Source organism: Ciconia boyciana, chromosome 6, assembly GCF_034638445.1.
Source record: "Ciconia boyciana chromosome 6, ASM3463844v1, whole genome shotgun sequence".
NCBI lineage: Eukaryota > Metazoa > Chordata > Aves > Ciconiiformes > Ciconiidae > Ciconia > Ciconia boyciana.
In genome coordinates this window covers 11,987,432-12,012,909 of record NC_132939.1, presented here as the reverse complement: position 1 = coordinate 12,012,909, position 25,478 = coordinate 11,987,432, and the positions used below count along the sequence as shown (strand labels likewise).

Sequence of the window (25,478 nt, the reverse complement as noted above, 5' to 3'; positions counted from 1 at the left end):
TGCTCGCTCTCCGTGCAAACAGTTCCACAACGCAGCAGCTCGGTGAAAAATCCCCTCACTTTCTTTGTTCCCTCGCAGTCACTTCTACCTTGGCACACCAGCCTCTCAATTTTCCTAACACAACAGTTCATGAAGCAGAATGGTAAATCACAAACTGATTAACATTAGAATTAACCCTGCAGTTAAAAAAAAAGTTACAATGTAAAGGTTTACTTCTGAACTGGAGGTGTTCAGAGACCGTGGGTACAGGGCAGCCATTCAGACAACTATGCTGGCAGAGCCAAAGCACTGGTCTGCTGCAAGAGTGAGAACAAGAGGATGGCAGGAGAAGAAGGAGAAAATGTAAACCAGTGTAGCTGTTTAAGCCTATGTGTTGCGAAACTACACCCTAACTTGTACACTGTGCAAAGGCTTTCCTCAATGAAAACGGACATCTATTTACATGTAATATATTCACGATTTCATGTAATTCATGGCCTGTATTAGAAACACTGACAGGTAAAATTGCTGGAAACTTCTAGGGAAAGAGGAAAAAGTCCAAAATGTTTTCATATAAATATGGAGATTTGGGGGCAAATCTAAATATCTGCACTTGCTCATGATTATCAAAAAGAACACTCTTGCAAGGGCATATTATAAGAAAGAGATCTCAGGTGAGAAACAGTTGGGATACACAAACACTTTGGGTTGGAAATGACTGGGCATGTAAGCCTGCAATAGGCTTCTATGCACCATATGAGAGAGACTGGGTTAACTAGTCAGCAATGAAGAATCATGATTCCAGAAGCTGGGAGGGGGGGGAGGTTAAAAAAGGAAAAGAAAAAAAAGATAGCTAGTTAGCACCAAAAGCACCTTCAAAAAAACCCCAAAAGAACACTGGGACTATTTTCTGGTCAAATAACTAATTTCTGCATCTCTGTTCAAAAACTGCATTCCTCTAGTTCTGCACCAACAGAAAAAGCATCAGCATCAGCTTCACGTAAGTTCTACAGACAAACTGCCATACTAACAAGAAATGAAACATATGTTTATTATAATGTTATTTTATTGCAAATACAACTAATTTCACTATGGCAATATACTGTATAAAAGTAGCGTACCATACTCAGTCTGAACTATAAATGCAATTTTACATCAGCTGACCCAGGAGGAAAGTCCTGATATATTGTTTAGTGGGAGCAAGATCCATTCCTTTTCCCTTAAAGAGCTATTACCTTCTAACAAAATTTCCTCTTACACATTTAACACGGCCATTATATCCCTGCGAACACAAATTCATCTGCAAGCACAAAGTCTTTGTGACATATGTAATTACTCTAAGTCAAAGCCTGGGCTTATATTCCCTTGACTCTGATGATGACTTAGTCCGTGACCTGAGGCAAATCACTGAATACTTGTTCAGGCATCCCTAAAAGTGGTACAACTAAGTTTGTTGTAACAGATATTTGGAAGCTTTATCAAACACGTAGGCTGCTTTAAAAGACAAAATGATTGCTAAAGGCTTGCTCTTGACAGAAAATCTTCTGCTGACTTCAGCAAGAATTGTAATAAGCCCTCAAGAAGCCTACTGAAAATTAGACTTGAACCATCTAATGCAGGATCTAATTGATTGCATCTAATTGATTGCATCTAATTGATTGCAATGGATTTGTAGGGGCTTCTGTAACTATGAGTACTGCTTGTGCAAGCACGACCCAGAAGCAGAGCCCCAATAACAGTGAGAAACGCCAGCCTTACACTCACATTCTGTTTCCGCTATAAGGCAGTTACCAACACAGTTCCTATTTGGTCTCTTGGATAAGCAATGTGATTCCAGTTTGCCCTCCAAATGCAATCTGGTCTCTTAAAAGCACACTTAAGTCCATTCAATTGGGAATGACTGACCATAAACCAAAAAGAAGCATTACTCATCCTAACGTGAATTTGAGCATATGATTCTGGGGCACAGTAAACGAATCTTTCAAAAATCCCAGATAAAGTGACCGAGCTGCTAAAAAAGGATGCTGTCAAGTCTTGCATCAACCAGCCTGTCTTTACCTTCTTATGGGGCAAATAAATAGCTTTGCAAGAAAATATTTGCTTGAGGAGAAAATACAGCGTTGCTTCTAAGATTCAAAATGCATTCATATTTTGAACTCTTCTGTCAGCTTCTAGCTCAAGGCAACAGAACTCTATTAATATTTATTTAATAATATATGTTTAATATTTTACAAATGTTATTACCAAGCCACAGACAAGGGTAAAAATTCTTAGAAGTTAGAATAATACACCAAAGTAGAGATTAATAGAGCTGAGTAGAGAAACTAATTCATCAGAGTCAATAAAATAATCCTCCAATCAAAGACCTGTTTTATGTGGCTTGTTATGGTTTACCAACAATGGATGCTTCAGACACAGTTTCCAATAGTTGTGGGTTTTCTTGCACTCATGTAACACAAATAACTAGATATTTGCGCAGATGATGATGTGACAAAAATACCTCCTAGGAGAGGATACTGGGATAAGTCCCATTTTGTCAGGGTCTAATTCCTGTCCCTGCACAGTGAAAACCCCAACAGTTCAGCTGAAAACAAACCGTTTCAAGATTTTAGAAGACACAGTAATGGTTTCTCCTTTATAATGAAAAGAAATCCTAAATAGGTAGACTTTGCTTCTCAGCAGCATCTCAGCTGAGAGATTAAATCTTATCTCACATCACTGAAGATGCAGCTGCTAACGAAGCAAATGGAGGATAAGGCTTTGACTCTGTGCATAGGCACAGAGATAGCAATTTAGCCAGTCCTGTCATCACATGATGCTGCAGCTGGTCTGCATAGGAGTTTGGCTCACAGTAGTTTTACATCCTCTGGAACAAAATTAGTAATACAAGGACATGGGACCATGTTCTACTTAGTGTGTCTAAGATAAACCGGTAGCTCAAATGATCCTAACTCTTGCTGCTATTTCTGTAGTTGAAAGTAACCTCTCCTGTTCCTGTAGATGTTTGCTCTTACATGCTTATGCATACAATTTCCCAATGAAAGAATTGACTTCCAGTGCCTAAATGCTGCAAAGAATGGGAACAGGCTGTGTGAAATTTGCTTAGAAACTCAAGCCATGAAAAAAATCAAGGAAATTTCACTAGATATCAACTCCAACATATCAGAGAATGTGATACACAACATCATACTTCTTGGCTAGCCTGGATACCAGGCCAGTTTGGGCACACGTTGTCTGCTTATCCACCCCTGCATGATAATGCATATCACACAAAAGAATACTAGATACCTCTTAAAAAAGGAAAATAGCAATGAAAGATGAAGCACAGTGAGCAATCTGTAGTCATGGATTGGAAAGCCTAATTTTAAAACAGAAACATTTATTGCACTGATACTGTAATTATAATGTAGTTTTTGCAGAACAATTACTGTCTTTATTAAGTGATTCATCGTAGGCCTCGCAGTTGAAAGCAACACAAGTAATCTAGAGATGACTATTTGGTGCTGCAGAGATGAAAATGTAGTTCGGCAGCAGAGACAGACCATCTGGCCTGAAATCACCTGCTGACTACCGTTTTCCACATGCCCCTATCTAAAGGAAATGAAAGGCAGCCCCTGGGAGCTCCACCTCTACGGACAAGTGCTTAGGATGCACCTGAATGACATGGCTGCCAACCATAATATGAGAGCACATTAGAAGCAGCCACCTGTATTTTACCAAGACACGTGTATGGCCCCAGGTGTGTGCCAGAGGCAGGTGGCTGAGGGAAGGAGCTTGCTTTTCAAGCTTAACATCTGTAGAAATAATACTGTGCTTCCCAGAAGCTCTAATATGGCACTGCACATTTATATTCATCCTGGTATTATCTGAGATATGCTGAAAATTGTGAGAAGAGTTGGTAATAAACCAAAAAAATTACAGCTCAGTAATTTGTTTTGATATAGCCAGGAACACAGATCCAAGTCAGGATAAAGTCAGATGAGGCAGCATACATTATGCTACCTTGCACACTACAATCTGTTACAGATGAAAGTATTTTATGTAGGTCAGGCACTGCTTCCCTGGAGACAGACAAAAAGCCGTAAGGAATCAGAGCAGCGTTGGGCCTTATTCCAGGGATCGGGTCTACTCCAAAATTTCAATTATGCAGAGATTTGTTTCTCTCCGGTCTTGTCTGTCGAAGTACTCTTCCCAGTCAACTTCTGCAAGGCTAAGTACAGTGGACTGGACAGCATATATCTCATGATGCAAAACTAGAGAAAATTCCTTGCACTCACAAGGAGACAACAGTTTTGTCAGTTGAAAAAAGAAAAGAAAAATCAAAGTGACGCTAATTTTCAACTCATCACAACACTGAGCTGCAAAATCAAGTCTCAGGAACAGAAGGCGGCTCTCTGGCCTCACAGTGAGGAGAATGGTGTTATTAAAAGAAGCAGTCTTGCATTTCTCTCTCCCTTTCCTTAAAACTGTGCTCTAATGTAACTGAGAGGGGACCTGCGCTTTACTCTTGCTGCAATAACACTTTATCTCTGACAGGTAGGTGAAAAAGAGTTTCAGGAACCCAGAAGTAAAAATGAGTATTTTTTGTTGTATCTCATAGTCTCAGCAGAGAATTCTATATTTTTAAAATAAATTCCTTTTTTTCCTATTGTATTGTTATACAATGCTTTTATTCTGGCAACTAAAAAGCACAAAATACAAGCTTCCACTAACATTTCATAGCAGAGTTCAGAATTTAATTTTGTAACACACATCATAGCATTTTCCAGTACCACCTATCTACCTAAGAATTTATCTTGTATCAAAAACCTGAAAGAGTCTCAAACAGAACAGCCCTGTACTTTCAGAATGGTATTTAGATGTAAAGAGATATAGAAAGAAGTACACAAATCACACACAATACTGCATATTTTAGATTGGATATTAGGAAAAATTTCTTCACTGAAAGGGTTATCAAGCACTGGAACAGGCTGCCCAGGGAAGTGGCTGAGTCACCATCCCTGGAGGTATTTAAAAGATGTGTACATGTGGCGCTTAGGGACATGGTTTAGTGGTGGACTTGGCAGTGCTAGGTTAATGGTTGGACTCAATGATCTTAAAGGTCCTTTCCAACCTATATGATTCTATGATAGTGAACAGATGAAGAGTGTATGACGGAAGAAGAAAATACGTGCACTTATGCACTTTATTAATATCTTAATTGCCCTCCAGAGGGAAGGCAGCATAAATGCCTATATAGTCCAGTTTGTTCCACAGTGATTTTCCTAATTTAAATAAACCAAGTAATCTAGAAAGGCTTTTCCCATTACGACTGTGAGAAACTATCCTCTTTACCAAGTCTGGGATCACAGGTAAGCACGGAGTGTTAGGTATCATCTCTGCAGAATTCTAGCATTGTTACTTGAACAGAAGAATAATACCAAATTCTGTAATTCTATCCTTGTCGCAGATAAGTTCTTTAAAAAGATATAGGAGCTTTTGCTCCTTTTTCCCCTCCCTCCTCAAATACAATTTATACTACTACAGAGCTGTGGATCTCCTTTGCATGCCATCATCCATACGTTTTTGACTGTTTTTTTCCCCCGCAATAAGAAACAAGCTGTATTTTAAATGTAAGCCACCACTGTTGGTTGGTTATGTTCCTTACCCTGATTCCAAGCTCCACATTCTCTCCTCCGTATACTTCCATGCCTTCATCGAGTAAGCCAATCTCTTGGAAATATTCTCTATCTACTATGAAGCATCCAATCAATGCAGGACTTCTGGAAGAATAAACCAGCAGCAACCAAAATTAGCAGATAGAATATGAACAATTTTATTATTCAGAAATAGATTATATTTAGAATTGCTGGGTCAAATGGTGCATCAAGACAGATTCTTAGGGAGGTGTTTCTCAAACAGATTTATTCAGCTTTGTCTTCTAATGTTATTGATTCTGTGGTGAAATAAGCACCACTGAAGGATAATAGACTCAAAATTATTGGACAAACATATTCACCAGAACAGGTAGGATTTCAGTGCTAACAATACTAGACCCAGGAGCCCCACCTTTGTTTCTGAGGCACCAGCCAGTCTAGTCTCTGTCCCTGCTAAGTCCTCAGGTTTCTTCTCTGTGATAATTAACAAGAATACCCAACAATGCACAGTTTTGTGTGTTTAGCCAGAAGCTAGGTTCATCTACAGCTAAGAAAACTTGTGTCTGTAAGCTTATGTAAAATAAATTATTTCTTGAATAGGAACATCCAGATAAGGTTTTGCAATACAGAATCAAGAAATGTCTGCCCTTACCAGCATACTGTAACATTAGTCCATTGTCCTGAGCCAAATTTAAACAAGTCACATATCTTTACTGAATCAGTAAGCTCTATTTATGTCATGACCTGAACTAACCAACTTCTACTATGCAGAGCCAGTCTTAAGAAGGTAAGAGTTCAGGCACAGAGAGTACAATTTTACCTTTATGAGATGCAGTGGAGAAGAATACAGACTAATTTAGCCTTTTTCCTTTTCCTCCTACCTTATAATCCACAATGGGAAGAAATAAAAATGTCTTTTCTGATATTATGCTGGTATCAGGAACTCTGGTAACAACAGGATATTTATTAGCAGGACAGGGGACATCATCCTGCATTTACTGGGAACATTCAAGCTGCAATAAGTGTAGACATCCGCTTTCAAACAGATTATAGGATGTCTTAATCACAAATTGTACAATTCTACAGAAATTATACATTTATGCCTTTAACTTGAAGTGCTATAGAACCCATTTTATAACAATGAAAGACTGTTTCTGATGTATTTATTAATGAAGAAAATAGCAGTTAATGTAACTTCAAAAATTATGCTTCTTTTATGACAAAGTACTCTTGCTTTTGGTGTTGCTTTTAAAGTATTTTTCGGAGTACCTGCTTCCCTTTGTTATAATTCTAGAAGCATATTGGAGGCATGATAGAAGCCATCAATCAATACATGTGGCTTTTTGTTTGTTTGTTTTAATTATGCAGCACACACATGCAGTGTATTGCGCTGAATAAAAGGTGCCAGGGAAAGGGCTAGGGAACAAATATAAACATCCAATATTCATAAAGGACATTCACTCCACAATCCTCACATAGAACAGAGTTTTGGGGTAAAATGGAAAAGTAGATTTGCTCTTTATTCTGAGCTTAAATACTTTTAATTTAAAAAGTCACAATAATTAATATAGGAGGTTTGCCTCTCCAGGACTTAGTAGAGTATTTCAAAGCATTTTCATAATGTTAACAAGAGCTCATTAGCACTGATAACCATTTCTAATGACGTGAAAAATTACACCCCTTTTTACATATGTCTGTGGCTAACCTGTGAATTTTTATCTCCTACTTTCCAATTCTGAGTCCTGTTCTAACGACCAGCATGTGGGTCAGTGCAGTTCAGAGTGTTTAAGCTGACAACTCCTGAAAAAAGCTGTCTGCCTGAGAAGACAGAACTACTGGATGAAAGATACCCCTTACACTGACTGCATGGAAACTGATTGGTAGTGATGACCCCTCCATGCTGCCACTGCTATTTAAGGTTCTGCTTTGCAGCTGGTGAAAACAGTCTTCATACTTTCTTTCTGCAGAGAGCTAGAGTATAGGTACCAGTGACCTCCTTGGTATGAATTCATAGCCAGAAGAAAGGTCTGGAATCTCAGCAGAGCTGCTGAGGGGATTCAGAGGCATCTACTCCTCTCCCAGAGATGTTCCAGCCTAACAATACTCTAGACATGATAAGAAAGTACAGAGCTAGATTGTACCAAAGCAAGGATCTAATACAGTCTTTGCTCACACACTATCAGTGGACCAGCATGAACTCCTAGGACATAACACAGCTGTAAATCTATGTGACAGTATTATAAAGAATACAACTGTCAGATCAGTTCTGTTTATATAATGCTTTTGTAAAGAAAAATCTGTTTCTGGCCCATTACCACTAAATTAGCAGACAAGACATTTGGAGAAGGCAGTGCTGCTGAGCATTCAAGTCTACCATTTCACTTCGGCTATGTGTTTTGCCCCATGCTAGTAAGAAGGAAACCTATTTAAAAAGATCCACTGAAAACAACAGTTTTCTTGATGACTGTGTAGGGGTCAAGGACGAAAGCTGAAGAGGACAGCTCAAGGACATTTAACTAATTTAACATCTAATTTAACATTACAGTCGGTAAAACCTATTACATAGCTGAGACCACTCACCATCTGTCCTATCTAAATGAGCATTGCCAGTGACACACTAATCTAGGTCACAGTTGCATGTTACCTTATTGGAGCAGTTGTGTTCTCCAGTTTCCACCATGACTTAGGAGGGTTCAGGTATCGGCACCACAGCTCCCAGTCAAACCCCTGCGCTGAGAGGGGATACTCCTCTATTTCAAAATTATCATACTTAATGTTATCAAATGATGGAGAAATGACTCTTTTTCTGTTTTCTTTTATCCTAGTGAGCACTGGTTCAGCCCTAAAAAAAAGAAAAAAAACCCTATTAAAACTACGTCAATAGAAGCGTAGGACTGATGGAAATAGCAGCTTATGCTGTATATTTCAGAAAGGGCAAATCTATAGCTGTTACCTATTCAGAGCTCCCTTTGCTTTCAGATGTAGTTTTGACAGAGCAGGATCTGCCCCAAAATAACACACTGCAATATTTTATCTAGGATGCCCTATTATTAACCTTGATGTTAGCTGGTGAACGGAAGAAATGAGTATCTGCATATCACAGAGCATTTACACCCTTGCTACCAAATAATGATAACTTCAGGCTCTCAATATTATCAAGGACATCAAAATCAGAGTTAATAATAGATCTATCCTAGGGACAGAAGCTCCTGCCTTTTTACCATCTTTTTTACTCAAGAAGCAACAGAGATATTAAATCCAGACTGAAAAAGTTAAAATACATGGGTTTAGTTACGTGCTACTTTTGCACAGAGCAGCAACTTCAGTGCCAAAATGACACTTCTTTGTTTACAATAAAAGAAACACAATGCTTTTAATTAAAAGAAGATAAATTTGCCCCTATGGGCAAAGGGCTACATTATCGGAGGATGTTTTTAACGTGCAGTTTTCCAATACAGTTTGAATACATTTTAATTAGATCAGCAGATAACTCACACTATAAAAATGGATCTAGATTATGTTACACAGCAGAAATACATTTTTCATGCTTGTGTCCATGATTGTGTCTGAATCTTCATTAAAAAGATCAGAATGCTAATTCATCCTCTATATGCAAGAGAAACACCATTCAGTAATTTATAAACAGTGATTGGAAAAGGTCCCTTGGGCAGAGAAATTTGAGACACATACCATCCCACATTGAATTCCACATGGGCATCAAAGAGAGCGACTACTGGTGCTGTGGCTATTCTCCACCCACTAACTCGAGATCGAATCAGCCCCTCTTGTTTGCTGTGTCGAACAACCTTGATGAAACCAGGCTTACGGGCATTCACTTCATCGACATACTTCTTTAGTTTCTCCTTGAGTTCTTCTGTGGATAGGAAAGAATTAGATGTTAACAAGAAGTATCAGCTCGACAAGATGTAAAAACCTGTTCTTTCAGCAAAACAGGAGTCTTCATACATGGAAATACTCCCTTTCAATTTAACTACTAAGAATGCTCAAATAGTCAAGTCCAAAACAAGGTAAACAAAAAGTAGAAGGACCATAAATTATATAGTAATAAAAAATTCCAAGTGTAACTATTTAGCCTACATGACTGACATCAGAATCCTGCCACTGTTCAACATGCCACAAAATAAAGCACTCAGTCATAAAGTACCACAGCTACATAAGTGCATATTATGTTACGGTAGCAACAAACAAGATAACTATCTTATAGTTCCAGAAAAATATGCCCAAGTATTGTCCATGAACTTTCCTTACCGATATTTCAAGAAAAAAAAGTAAGAATAAAATGAATTATTTATCCTTTTTCCACTTTTCTTTTTAACATTCAACAACTCTTTTCTATCTATACTAAAAAGTTCCATGACTTCTGCTCTTTTCTCAGGAGGTCAAAGACCAGTAAAAGTACTGGAGGAGAATAATTCCTAATTAAAATATGATAACTTTTTAATCAACAGTTATTGTATCTCTGGTTTAAAGACCACTGCATGAGAAAATCCAATAGGTAGAGCTGAAATATGCTGTTCATTATTATTATTAACTGAAAACACTGTTCACTACTATTCCTTATTAGCATGTTCTAGCATTGCTATGTTCTGTTTATGTTATGGTGCCATTCAGAATTCCCTTGGTGTTAGTAAGTTCTCTTTCCTCCAAATCTCTCCACAAATCCAGAAATGTCTTTGCTGTGATGCAGAATAATGCTCCTGTGGTTATGATGCCGAACTCGATATCATCAAATCTGCATTAAAAGCTCAACGCTGCCTAGCCCTTTCTGTGAAATCTTGAGCAAGCCACTTAACTTCTCCATAATCAATTCCCCATCTGCAAAATGGGATCACCACACTTATTTCTTCTTTTCAGTCTATTTAGACTTTAAACTCTAGAGAACAGCAGTTTTCTTTTTCTCTGCATTTGGCCAGTACCTAACGCCTTGGGGCACTGAGCTGAGGGGAGGCTGCATCAGATGAGGGATCGCACCAGAGCCCAGCAGAGGAAGGAGCAGCACCCCGTAGTCAGCAGTGTGGGAGGGAGTACAACTTCTGCCATGTTGGCTGGCCCAAATTTCTTCTCAATAAAATCCAACAGGGTTTTTCTTTTAAACCTAACCAATGAGACTTTCTCTTCTACTGTTTTGCTGGCATTAGCAGTGCAATCTGCTCCTAGCTACGCTCCAGGGGGACATTTCTGCATTGAGCCCAGGTAGATTCTCAACATGATAAGCCAGCCGCTCTGGGAACCGGTTGCCTCAAACAGATCTGGACAACATGCACACTAGAATGCTTAATGCAACAGAAAATGAAAAGCAAGCACACTTTATTAGCCACATTAAATGTTCATCCTTGGAAAGGAGGTGGATGTGTCCTCTCTCAGGCTGACAAAGAGGAACAGAGCTGTTTCATAAGGGGTCCTCTAACCTAAAGACTGTTAAAACCCATATGACCTTAGCGGACCTACTTCTCTGAGGATATGGAGGAAAGGACAAGACGGTCAAGTACAAAGACTCCTTAATTCACCCCTCTTTGTAAAGACTGTCAGATAGCCACCAGGCGTGATACTCTTGCAGCTGGTTCCACTGGCATTGCAGGACTATGCATGCCCCATACCTTTGCATAAATGAACTCTCTGCATGGAAGCGAGAAATACCAAATAGAAGTTCTGATACTTAGTTTTTCATAAAGAACAAGAATTAAAAAGAAATTATCTGATGACCATGTCCATCACAGTACTTAAACTGCAGCTATATTTTAGGAATGGACTTAATATATTCCTAGAATTTTTCCACGTTATATTGCCAATATCTATTCAAATTGTTTATCTATGACTGCATCACCTTGAATAAACAATATGAGGCATTAACACACGTAGCATAGAGCACTATTCTACTTTGTATTAGATTTGCTGCGTTTTGATCAATACACTTTTTTCCATTATAAAGTCAAAAGATCATATTCAGGTTTTCTATCATGCTTGTGCAAAGCCACATGTTCTTATTGTTCATCCCCTAACACAGAGATTTGTAGCAAGCACAAAACTATCAAATCAACCATGAGCTAACAGCACTTTAAATTCAAAAGAAGACATTTATGTTGCTGAAATTGTGCCCATCTAAAAATAGTGCAAAACGGTCCTCTATTCCCAAAACGTAACATTGTGGAGGGTGAATATCAAAACATGAAGATCAAAGCTTTGTTCTCAGTGTAAGTAGCTGTTCGTAGCTTTGCAATACCAGGAAGCTTTATTTGCCACAACAATGCAGCATCACCACTGAGTATAAAATATATAAAAGGAAAGCGGGCTCTAATCAAGGACTTGAAAATCAGTACCCTTGATAAAGCAACTGTTCTCACAATCACCTTCATTTTTAGCAAGTGGGCTATTCTTACTCCTGTCATATACTTTTCCTAACGTGGACTGACTTTATAAGCTTGAGTAAACATAAAATCTTTTTCATAGCTAGGTGTAGTACGGAAATAGGTGGAAATGGAACAAAACCCAAATCTTGGCTTGCCACCAGCATGACTTCAGCTGCACATTATAGCTGTGACATTTACTAGGCAGTACACACTTCTAATTTTCTGGTTACACGGCAGATTTTTGCAAAAGAAGTGAATGGCCTGAGAGTCTCTCAGGGGAACCCTGGAGACTTACCCATGGTCAGTCAGTATGGAGGAATCCTTCCCTGGACTTCAGTATCAGCCTCAGGAGGTGGAGGAAAGTGCTGCATTTTACCTCATCTTCAATACTGGCCCACAAGCAGTGACTTACTCTGTAGCATGTCCACAGGAGACAAAGCAATATTTTGCAGTCAGGCATTTTCTGGCCTTTGTTGTTTAAAACAGATTAGCCCTGCTTTGCAAAGGCAGAGTGCTGAGCAGATCATTATGTACACCCTCTGTCTTACAAAACCTATTGGGCAGACTCTCCCAGAAGAAAAGATGAGTCTACTAAAATAATTTATCATTTTCACTCAGCCACAGGACACAGCAGACATGTAAATGAAGCTAAAGAAGTCACTATTTTGGGAAGAACAATAAAGATGCCCTAGCAGGATACTTAAGTCAGGTTTTTTCATGCATTCCATGTTTTCCTGAGTTTTACACAAGAAATCTGAGTTCAATTGTCTTTGACAGTTTTAGAGCACCCTGCCCAACTGGACTGAATGATGGGACTCTTGCCCTAGAACTGATCATACACTTTGTGATGGCACTGATGGTCTTCAGCAATATCTTTTTAACCCATGCTCTGTTTTTTTCCACTTCAGATACGTTGCCTGAATAATAAACAGTCTTTTTCATTAATTATTGTGCTCCACTGCTTTATGCCACCATAGGGAGAAGAAAGGGAATGAGCAAATGTGTCATCTTCAATACACTGTTGATTCAGCTTCTAATTATGGAAACAAATAGGCTTATAAAGATAGATGCGTTTGCCTTTCAGCACAGAATCTCTCAAATAAGGACTCAATTTGAGTAAGCTGAACGAGTATCTGCAATTGGAGAGAAAAAGCAGCCATATATGGAATGGGAAAATGGTGCTGATCTGGCGCTTGGAAATGTTGCACTCTACCACCTGTCTCTATATGGTACAGATGGCTGGAAAGCACAGCACAACTCTCCTCATAAATGTAGAAAACATAATTAATGTGCCATAATTATGTTTAATATTAACATAATTAAGTTCTAATACTTCTAAGAGGTTGTTTGTCTGTTTTTAACAAATTCACAAAGATTTTGTTTGTCAAGTTTCCCTATTCAGCACAACAAAACAGCGCTAAAGAATTCATGCAACTTTGCCTTCCTAGGAAGGGGCCAGAAGCAGGGCAGGATGGAGGCAGGGAGCATAAGGAGTCAGAAGATATCAGCCATCCCACAACTACGGAGATTGTATGTGAAGGGATCATCTAGTTCACGAAAATCCCTTCACAAGCCATCTTCCTTTCAGGATATGGTCTGAGAGAATGGTGGGCTTGAGAGAGGTGCTGGCAATGCAACTGCTCTCCTTGCAATACTGCAGCTTGCTTGGCTTGTGCGAGTGGCCAGTCCTAGCTCAGAGGGGCGATCTGGACCACAGTCCTGCCTCCTCTTCGAACGCTGGGATGTTGTGGCAGGCCATACAATATAGAAAAGATTTCTCACATATGCCCCGGGGAGTTTCTCAGAAGGAAAACCATCTACAGATCATGCTCTTCATCCAGTCGCATGCAAGTGGCCTACGTTTTATATGCCTCTACCCTCCTTAAATTGGGAAGTTATCGGGCTAGATGCTCAGTGATGTAAGGTGCCTTAGCCCCATGGGACTCAGGTCCTACAGCAGCTGCGGATCTGTCCCCAGACTGCAAATTTTAAAGTTATTGATACAATGTTGTAATAAATAATAAATTACTGCCTCCCATTCATAGAAGTAGCTTAAAGAACAGTCAATTAAGCCTCACTTCCAATAGCTTTCGTGCTTCAATGTACTCCCATTCTGAGTGCTTAAATGAGTCCTCGCATCTCTCTGAACAATTACATTTGTAAAGTCTGACACTCATGCTTTGCTGAGATAGATGCATTTTATAGACTTTTAAAAACTCTTCTTCTTAGCTGTAAGTTTGCCAACAGAGCTAAAATAATAAATAAATAAATAAATAAAAGCACTCTCATAGCTTTATGCATTTTCTAAAGCCTAAAAGTCCCTGCTGACTTCGGTGCAGCAGAATGGACACTGGATGTTATTGCCATCTCCACAAGCCTCGTGCTTTTACCTTTAGGGAAAAATTTATTTCCGTGTCAAAGGCCCAGGAATTACCATGTCCCTCTTTAACCTTAGCACTTGGCACAAACATGGCTTCCTTTACTGTGAAGGGAAAGAAATTATTCTTCAATACAGAATGGGGTTTAACATAACAGTTGCCCTCCCTGTGCCAGAAACTGTGGATTGACATGCTATATGAAAGGGGCAAAATCCTGCCAATTCATTATTTTTAGCTCTAGCTGTGTGTGTTCATTGAGCTGCCTAGAAGGCATACTCTGGTCCCCAGGTAAAGAACCATGCTGGATATTTTCTTGGATCATAAAGGACACTTTTAAAGGCAAATCATTACAGCAGCTGCAGGAATAGAGCTGAGCTACTGCCTGCTCGGACCCAAGAGACCACTGGTCAGTTTGCTCCTGGCAAGGATCCCAGGGCCTTCCTGAACGCCCTGTGCAGTTGGTCAGAATGGGATCCGCTGCCTTGCACCAAGGCAAAACAGCCAACTGGCAGAGCACAAGAAGTCAGTGCACCATGAGAGCTGCTGCCATACTAGGAGCATCTCATTAGGTACATCTTGTTTCTGCATGAAAGGCAAGTAAAATGGCAAAAAGACAGGATTTGCACAAACCAATTAATTTTAAACCAAGATTTTTCCATCTTCTTTATCTGATGATTTGTGGCCCAAAGTCTTAGGAATAGGAAGAGCTGCTTTTCCACTCTTCTGATAACGATTTCATAGCCTTTAGAAAAACAGAATGTATTCACATAGCTAACTTTCTTTCTGGCAAATAAAGAAAGCCTGTTATACCAGGTTTGCTGCAGAACCCCCCCCCTCTTCCCTCTCAGTCACTCTGCAGGCAAACAACCTGAATTCATGTAATAACTTGAATTCATGGCAGCAGCTAGGCGTGTTAAGAAAAACTGCTGCACTTTATCTAATAGGCTTGTACATTGGATTATGTCACTTATTTCGTATGCAGCTCAGTGCTTCATAATTTTTATTTTCCTTTCCTCTGGCCCCTTATCTTTCATGCTCAAGTGATCACCTCTCATCTCTGTAGCAGAAGCAGATAATTCCAAATGGAAAATATTTATAACCAGATAGAGGCATGTCATTTGTAATGCACATGTGTATATAGAATGTTTGCAACAGAGGGCAACAATGCACAAACAGATAACAAGGGCCTGCTGTGCACACGTATTTAATAACCTCATGTTATCTGGTAATAGATAAACCACACAAGGGAAATTACCAATGCGATGCAAGGAATTGATTTGGACAGACCTCAAAAACAAAAAAGCAGTATAGTCCTTCTCCTCCATTACTATACCTAACTTGTACTGTTGACAGAGATGCATAATCTAATCTCAGAAGTTCGGGCTATCCACATGTAAAGCCAGATAGCATAATGAACTTTCACAGTCACAACCTCTGCATTCAGCAATCCAAAATCTCAGCTGCTGTCAAACCTCCCCAGGTCTATTAAGATAAATGAGGCCTACAACAATCCATTCCAGCTCACACCTCAGACTACAGGCCAAGGATTTCTTTCGTTTAGCACATGAACAGCACCCTTCTCCCACAATAAGGGCAGAAAAAATATACATTTCCCCTCTCAGCCCCTACACACAAACACACAATCCTTCAATTGCCCAGGAGAATCTAGTACAGAGGAGTGGGAAGCACACATTGCTTTCAAAGGGTTTGATGGGGGCTGCTTTGATCTGTTCTCAGGTCCTCTCACAAACATCACATCTATGCAGGGAAAGAGCTTAGGTGGACACTTCACTGAATCCTCTTGCTGGTTGTAAGGTCCTGGGAATCTGACAGCACAAGAACCATGTACCAGCAAATAATTCCACTTCAAAACTGTAATCAGTAAACTAGCACACAAACTAGCACACAAAACAGGCTTTGCAGAAGAGACCTGTGCCAGCAGCTATTCCTTGAGCAATCTGACAGGCACGTACACTACTTGGGTTCATTTTGTTTTTCTCCTAAATGATGCATAGCTCAAATCCCAGCCATGGAAGTGGGATACCACCCTCCAAATCATTAAGTCCTACCTAGAAATATTGCTGCATCTTAATAAATCCCAATAGTATGGGAATAACAATGAAAATCATCTTTTGGAAACTGTGGCAGCTGAACACCATGTTATGGAGGAGGGGGATATTGCAGAAAGAAATATTACAACTGTTATTTTTTGTTAGTGCTATTCTCTTGTAGTAAAGTCTTTATAATAAGGGCTGTAAATCCCTTTTATTTCCCTTTTATTATTTATTGAGTACTGTTCAAAGACAGTACTCAATTTCTGTCCTAAGGTGCATCCTGTCTTAAGTACCAGTGAGCCCCCATTCTAGCAGCAGAGTGTCTTGCAACACTTTGCAAGACAGAGAGATAAACTGAGATGCCAGATGAATCTGCAAGGTCACACCAGAAGTTGCAGCAGGGGAGGAGTAGAACCTGGGTCTCCCAAATCCCAGGGCAGCACATTAATACTGCATGGTTTCCCTGAGGCTGTGATTCTGCAGTTTGAGCCATGGCCCATATGGAGCCCAGAGAACTCTGTGCTGATGCAAGAGCTCATCCACATCACTGGGTCAGGATTAAGAGGCAGCTCATATCTGGAGCTCCTGTCAATGTCAACAGAAATGCATTGCAACAAAGGAATTAAACACAGCCCTTCTGTTCCCCTATCAATGGGAGAGACTCACATGCTTACCTCTGAGTACAGAGTAGAGCTTACTAAAAGTAAGTGTTAACATCAAGAGAGGAAAAGAAAATAAATCTGCTCTCAGGTGAACACTCCTTCCAGCTCTTTAATGAATTTAAGTGTATGTGGCAAGGCAGGACTAATTAAAAAAGCACAAAGTGTCTTTTTTTAGATTATAAAATTCCCAAATTAGAAAGTTCACAACTGACAATAAAAGCCTGTTGTGCATGTGTGTGCTTACACCAGTAAACATGCAAACACAAGCTAAAAGCAGAACGGGGACTTTCCAAGCACTGCCAATAGTTACCAACTGCCATACAAACAACAAAGCAAGGGTACAGGGGCTGCTACATATCTCTTCGTGGCAATACCTGCTTAAATCTTCAAAATATCTTTAAGCACAGACCTGTAATTATATACTCTTAATTGTTCCACTGAACTCATTAATTGCTGGATGCTTGAATTAATCTCAGCAGGAACAGCATTCCACTCCGGTTTACTGTGTATGACTGCTTCCCATTTAGGGACTGTTACTGGATATATTATGGCTACAATAACATGATCACAACAATGGTTAAACCTGGTCAGGAACAAGCACTGTGACTGAAATCAGATATTCATATCACATCTGATGCAAGAAGGACTTCTGATGTTTATTCAGATACAATAGTTTTAGAAAGGGGCCATAAAGTGAGAAGTACACAAGCACCAAGATCCTGCATTAGAGGTGACACAGTGAATACGATACACTGCTGAAATAACCACTGCCAAAATTCTGAGTTCGTAATTTCATTTCTTGGTGTTCCTGGATTCATTTGTAAAATGACCTTTAAATGTTAAAGAGAAGTGCCTGAGAAATGCATTCTAGTCCCAGCTGGATAGCAGCTGTTTCCAGTAATCTAAGTGGCTTTTTTCCCCAATATACAGTATTTAATTCTAATCTATTTCTTGGACGTGTATGGAACAGAAAAATCACTATTCAGAAAAAGAAACTAAATGCCTGAACAGAGCCAGAGCAGACTGTATAAATCTAGAAAAATACAATCTGAAGAGCACATTAGAAATACTCTGTAATTCTATAACCATAAGACGCAACAAGCCACTTGCTGTACTGTAAACTTGATAAATAATTATGACTCCAAGAAACAGCGTGGCAATTCATGTTATGATAACAGATTCATAAGGAAAAGGAAACTGCCAATTAAAACACAATAGTCCAAGTGTAACTACTTTATTTCTGGAGTGGATTCAGAGGAAATCTGTCACATAAGTTGCATTAAAAATGGAATATGCAAATATGCAGTTAGAAATGTATGGAACAGAGCTGCTTATATTCCTCTCTGGATCAAGACTCTCTCTAACAGCAACGAAGTTGAGAACAGGACTATAAAAGGAAGATGAAGCAGAAAGTAATCACAGAATACTTCTGGTTAGAAAGGACCTCTGCAATCCAAGCCCTGACTCAAAGCAGGTCCAATTAAACAATATTAAATATATCATTCACTATTAAAGAGTTATTTAAAAGAATGCCAGAGAGCATTAAAAGATGGGGTTTGGGTTTGTTTTTAATAAATGGGACTTAGCCTTGCATGCCACATTGGTTTTTATGAAAATCTTACTTCATATCAGAAATTAGAATCCAACTTCATACCCATTGCATACAATTACTTCCCTGGGAGCAAAACAGTAGCTAGCATGCACCAAACCTGATGATACCATGAGAGCATCCTTGAGAGTCAGGACAGCAATAACACTATTTCTTCTTTTGAGATCTCACTCTACAAATCAAACTGCAGTTAAGAAAAGACAAAAACCAACCTTCTGTGGTGGTTTTTTTTTTAACCTGGTTCAAATGTAGAGTTGCCAGCTCTTCTTTTGAATGAATGACTCCTAGTCTACAGACAACTCTTACACATCAGACGCAAAATTTTCTGTCCATATTCCAGGTCAGAAAGACTGATTTCTTGACTACCTGTGATCACGTTGTGTGATCTGCTACTATCTTCTCCTTTCAAAGGTGGACTGTCACTTGCAGAAGAATGCAATTCACCACAGCAATAGCAATACAGCACCCAGTACACTAAGGAGAAATATAGCCTGTCTGAGCAGGAGGGCTCTTTTTGACAGATTGGATTAGTTCACAAAAAGGACTTGTTTTTAAATTAGCAGAGCTGCATTCACACAAGATGCTTCTGTCAACAGACAGAAGAAAAAAAGGCAAATTATACCAGTATGAGCAATTTTTGTTCATTATTCTAATGGCTAATACATTGCTGGCAATGCAAACAAGAATAGGTTGGATAATACCACTTGCAAGTAAAAATTTTACAGGCTGAAATACTAATATCACTGAAGTCAAGGAGAACTTTTCAGAAAAAAATGTTATATGTCCAGGCCCCGAATACAACATCACACATGACAGCAAGTGCAAGTTACAACTAGCCCTTGTAAAAGCTAGCTCTCACATGCCCTCGTATTACACCATATAGTCTTGAAAAATTCTGACTAACACAATGTATTATTACATCACGCATCCATCAGAGTCTGCTAACTTGGCATAAAAAGAAGGAGCAGGACCTATCCCACCACCTACCACGCAAGCAAAGAACAGCCTTCAGTGCGCACTTCCACTACAATCTTAAGAGAAATGTCACCTCACAGATCACTGCCAAGTTCATTTGGGACAATCTGGTAGTTGTCTGCTGTGCTGTTTAAGTCATGGGTTTTAATTCACAGCATTTGAATAACTTGGAAGTTACAGCTTCTCCCTTTTGAAACTTCCTAAAAATAAGGACAAAATCCAAATAGTTCTTACTCCTGTAAAGCACCCATTCAAATCAGAAGTAATTTGGTTTGAATACCATACGAGCTGCAGGATTTGTTTCTATCTAAAGATAGAAACTGTTTTTTTGGAAGAATCCACTATGTACATTTTCAAATTAAAGCAACAAATTCTGGCTTGCTTCTTTCCCAGGATATTTGATTACTCCTTAGGAGTAATACAGTGCTGGGACCATGCCATTTGGTAGCTGAGGTAAACCTCTAAATCCAGCATATACGATCTCCAAGTAAAGTACTGCTTATTATAACAGTGTATCATCCACCGCTTCCTAAAAATCCCAAACTCCAAGTATTAAAAGAACACAATAGCATACAATTTGTATCTTTAGATTAAATATACCAGCATGCAACAAATTATTCCAAGTGTTTCATCAGCTATTATAGAAAACGTCTCTGTAGGCATCTAATCACAATCTATACCTTAGTTTTAAAGAAATGTTTGGGGTTTAATTGTTGTATTACAATTGTTGTTCATGTCCTGCCTTTTTGCATCAGAAACACGTGAGGGACAGTAGCAGCAACCCTTACGTTTTCCAAAAAAAAGGAGAGGCATTAAAAATAATCCAGGCGGTAACTTGAAACTAAAATTCATAATACCCTTTCAATTCACAGTACAGGAACATCATCGTTGCTAGCATCCTGCTGCAGTCTGGGAAAGATTTGGTTAAATCCTGCTTAATTGGGAGTATGTTATTTTAAAACTAAAGTATGTTAATGTGGCTATTAGTATGCCTACCAGCAAGGTGGAAGCCTTGCTTGCATAAAACATGCACATGGAGGAGCACACACAAGCCTTGCCTTTCCTGCTCCCCAGAAACAACCAGCAGTAGTGTCAACATTTTTTGACATTATAAGCAGTAAAAGTGTATTTTCACTGTGCTGAAATACGACAGAATTCCACCGACTCCAGCACTCCCTCCTGAAATTACACCCAAGTGAGCAGCCGGAGGCTCAGGTGAGTGGGCTGCTCCAGGTCCCTGCTTCACGCTGCGGATGGCTGGAGCTACCAGGGAAGGACAGTACCTGCTCCAGACTACAGGAAGCAGTCTGGGCTACCAGTTCAAGTTCTCATCTTCTCAGCAAAAGCAGAGCTGGTTGGCACCAGCCGAGAAACACTCGAGGAAACGCACGGCACTTCTGGACCTGCTGCCTGGGATTCAGCAGGTAGCAGTCCTCTCTCTAAATCGGTCATGCATCAACAGCTGACACTGCCGAGTGCAGCAGCTCGTGAGATGCCAAGGATACCGTCACAGAAAATGGACTGAAATTAAAAGCACAAACTGCGCACTGAAATGACTTAGACCTTGGGAGATCCCACTAAAGAAAATTTCCATAGGTGAAGACAATGCCTAGATTTAACAAAAAAGTTTCAATAGCTTCTAACTTACATTGTTTTCATTGAGTATTAGGCAAAGAAGAGTCCAGAAGAATATTCTTGAATTACAGTTTCTCTTACAGATATTTAGATATATTACAATAGGTTTGTTCAACTTTTGTGTTCTGGTAAAGATTACATTCCTTTTAGTTTGTTTCCTTTCTCATTATTTAATTTTATAAATTAAATACCTTATAAATTATAATAACTTTAATTTTAGCTATTTACTTCACAAGTTACCTTCTAGAGCAATGTTTTAACACCTGTGGTCAAAGCAGAGAGACTCTCGGGACCCATCAGCCACTGCCCAGTAAGTACAAGTCAGGATGTGTTAAACTTACTGTTCACGTGGAAAACTACGCACATAGGCATTTGTATCCAGGCCCTCCCCTACCATATTTTTCAGATAGCTTCATTTTCTCAATAAATGCAGCAAATTCAAATGACTTCATGAAGAGCTCCCAGCATAATTTCTACTGACATTATTATTTCTTATACACATTATACTTCTGAATCCTGACATTTATATAAAATATTGCTTGGGAATTTTAAGGTCTTTTCCAGGAGATCTTTTTCCAAAGGACTGTTAGCACTAAGTACTGTCTGTATCTCACTTAGCTAGCTGTGATGTGGTCTGTAGCACCATAAACCTACCAGGCTCCATTTATTATAGAGATTCAAAGGCTTGAAACTATCACCTCCAATTCAATTCTTCCAGTATACCATTTGACCTTTCATTGTGAATAATGATTTTGCACAGACACAGGCTAATTTCCTTGGACTGGATTTTGATTTGCAATGATTTGCAATTTGATTTGCACTATATCCACATTTTTCAGAATAGTTACTGTCTGACTTCTCAGATTTAAACCTTTCAGCATCTTCAAAAGAATGCTTCTGCACAGCTAAATTTCATAATGAAAGTCCATGATTGAATTCTCTCCAACTATGAACATTACATTTCTACCTTGTCTGCATATTGCAATATGTTGTCTTGAAAACCACTTGACAACTTCAGATTGGGTAATGATCTCATTTTCCTATATGGCATTCATCTTAGTTAACCTTAGAGAGTTATTATACAGCTATATTATTATGTCACAGGAGGAGATTGCTCCAGAAGGTAGTAAACTCAGAGTTATAATTAATATCAACATCTTTAAAACCCTGAGCAGCATTTATTCCACAGAAATTTTGGTGATCTTTCCAAAACTCAAAAAGCCTCAGAGATGGGCGTCTCAGAAAGCTGAATAGTGAAAAGCTCCTTAAGGCATGTGACTCTTCCATCTTCAAGGGCCCTGATATGAGAAGTTACAAATGTGTAAATTGTACTCTACATAGCAAACAGGGCTGTGCTACCTATGTTGGAAAGAGTTAAGCGGCCTAAACAAACTGCCAGTTAACATAAAACTTCTGTGATGTTTTGCGAGTCAGACTAATAAATGTGTATGAACGTCACACAGCCAGCCAGCCTGATGCGTTTTCCCAAGTTCTCACTCTCTGTCACCAGTGCTGGAAATTACAATTATAGCCACTGTACCACACTGGAAGAAGGCAGGATAGATCAAAATAACATGGACATTTTGGACTCCACCTTGATCCCAAGACTGTTACCTCGTCCACGACATGAACCAGCAGGTTACATTTCATCTGACCAAACCAAAGGAGAGTGCTGCCTGGATGTTCACTGCCCTGCTAGCACTGGCTAGCTGCTACTTCAATCTATAAACCACAAAAAAAGTCTACATAACAACACATCTGCTTACTAAAGTTGGGGTATAATTACACTTCATTTATTGTCATGCAAATCTTTGCCATTGGATTGCAAGGTGGCCCAGCTTTATACAGTCCTTGACCACTTGCATTCTGCACAATATTTCCACTGAAGGAAGTTTTTATGCTCACCAGAAGAACTATATGCAAAGCTGTTGTCAAAGGAACTGTCAGGGTTTGCTACCAGAGCTACATTTGCAGCTCACATGAAGAACAGGAACCTGAACCACATGCTGCAATTCCAATTAGGGAACTCGAACAAGGAAAATAAGAAACTCCAGTAAATGTCATAAACATAGAAAGACCAAATGCTTGAAGAGGTAAACAAGAAGTGGTCACAGTTCAAATACTGCAAACTGGAGACTAGTCAATGTTCCTGCCTTTCACCACAGACAAATCAAGGTGATTAAAACAATTTAAACACAGAGAGCTAGTAGGTTTAAAAACATCTCTTTTAAAAACTCAGAAGATTTTTTTCCTCTGTTAGACCATCCAGAAGAACAAAAAACCCTCAAACCTACTAACAGCAAAAGCAAATAACCTTCTGAAACCCAAGAAGACCACCAACTCGCAAGAAGTTACTCTCAGTCTTTTTGCTAAGTTGCACATGAAAACTTATGTCAGACTTCCTTTTTTTATTTGCTATGGGAGTGAATCTTCTCCGTAGCTAAAAAGTAAACACTGTGGGTGTTAATTGCAAGCATCTGTGAAAACTAATTAAAATTGCTGTGCTGCAATCATGCTTCAGAAAAGGTTTTTTGTATCAAATCCTAATAAAGATTTGTTTGCCTTGTACATGCTTTGTTTAATCTCTTCAGGTAGATAAACAAAGAACCTATCAGTCATATCTTAACAAAGAGAGGGAGTGGCAATTCTCTTCTAATCAAAGGACTTTCTTTACAGTTAAATCTCAAACCATTAATTAGGGCCTTGGTACAAGGTTATCCCCAGATACATACAACTCTTAAACAAAAGGATGCCAAGATAAGCATTGGGAAAGCATATTCCCGGGGAAGACAGTCATGCAACACCACTTTTGGAAACGTATTGGTGCGTGCCAGAAGCTGCTTGAGTAGGTTGGTTACAGGTTGGAAACGAGCTGTCGCTACCTTGTGATCAGCTGCCTCGAACATAACTGGCAGGTTCTGAAACACTCAACGAATGTAAACTTTTGCTCCTCATCTCAAAACAAATCTGTTTTGTGTATCCTTCCAATACCAACCCATGTGACCACTGCTTCCATTTGATCATTCCCTAACAAACTAGTCTTCCCTGTCCTTTTGCTCTCATCAAGTCTATCCTTCCCTAATGATGTGAAATGGACCTGACATTTGATATATACTAGCACTCACAAACCCCTCTGAAATTTGCTGGCATCAAATGTATGTAAAATTTATGAGAAGTTGGATGAGCTATGTCTCTGCTTCCTCTTGTCCGTATCTACATATCATGTCTATACTCATCAAACAATGCCTTATTTTTCTCCACCCTTCTGCTACTTTTGTTTTGGAACTCATTGATGTCTTTGGTTTGATTTACAGTGTACTGAACAAAATCAGCAGCAGTACCAGGGCGCACTTCTTGAAGGTTCTTCACTATTCTCTTCACTAAAATCCATTTCTTTCTCTTCATAAACACTTTGTATTTCACTACTACATGACCAATCACCATTAAAACCTCCTTTTTTGAAAGCCTAAAATATCCACTAGCATAGTATTATCAAGTATACATGATTGGGATTTACCATTCAGCAGGTAAAGACCCTGTCCTGTAAGGACAGGACACCACGGCATCCAAGGACACAGCTATACTGTGCAGTTCACAGCACACACAGCCACCTGAGCTAGCACTAATGAATTGCTATGTCTACATATGGAGCACTGTGCAGATGTATCGCCTCCAGGTCTGGGAGCAGCTTGACTGATTTCCTTGCAAGACTGAGCCTACAGTACAGGACTGGGAGGAGAGTTTGTAGATGTTTAATGTTTAAGGTGGCAATGACAAAGAAATGGTCTTTCCAGTATAAGAGAACAGTAACATTTGTAATAGCAGTAGTTCACAGGTAAGTCCACCCTACAGGTTTTGACTGCATTTCCCTTGGAAGATTGTACTCCAGCTAGAGGTGTGTTAGAGCTCTGGCAGAGAGCTCTGTGATGCCAGAGGAAAGGACCTGTCAGCTATGGCCGTCCATCTGGAATGCCAAACAAATATTTAGCTATCCTGGACCCAGGCCAGGCAGCACACCTTACAGATAAAGGCTGAGACCTTAGATCCACTTCAAATTGTTAAAAGAAGCTCATGCAGAGCAAGGGATGGGCTGCTATGTACAGTATAACATAGCTCTGTGGCTGAGGAAGCATGCTGCAGCACGCTGTAGCAGTTCCTTTAGGTGCCACCCCTACCTATCAC

At 39.4% G+C, this 25,478-nt stretch overlaps 1 protein-coding gene across 3 annotated transcripts in view; it reads right to left on the bottom strand.

Moving 5' to 3' along the window:
• GALNT18 (polypeptide N-acetylgalactosaminyltransferase 18) overlaps positions 1–25,478 on the bottom strand; it is a 253,491-nt gene that overhangs the window by 74,729 nt on the left and 153,284 nt on the right. For 2 of the 3 annotated variants that reach the window (XM_072864367.1, XM_072864369.1), the window contains exons 5-7: positions 9,306–9,489; positions 8,260–8,457; positions 5,627–5,741 (exon numbers count right to left, since the gene is read on the bottom strand). In XM_072864367.1, coding sequence (XP_072720468.1) covers positions 5,627–5,741; positions 8,260–8,457; positions 9,306–9,489 — 497 coding nt within the window. The remainder of the gene's footprint in view (positions 1–5,626; positions 5,742–8,259; positions 8,458–9,305; positions 9,490–25,478) is intronic. The other variant, XM_072864368.1, reaches the window with a different exon arrangement.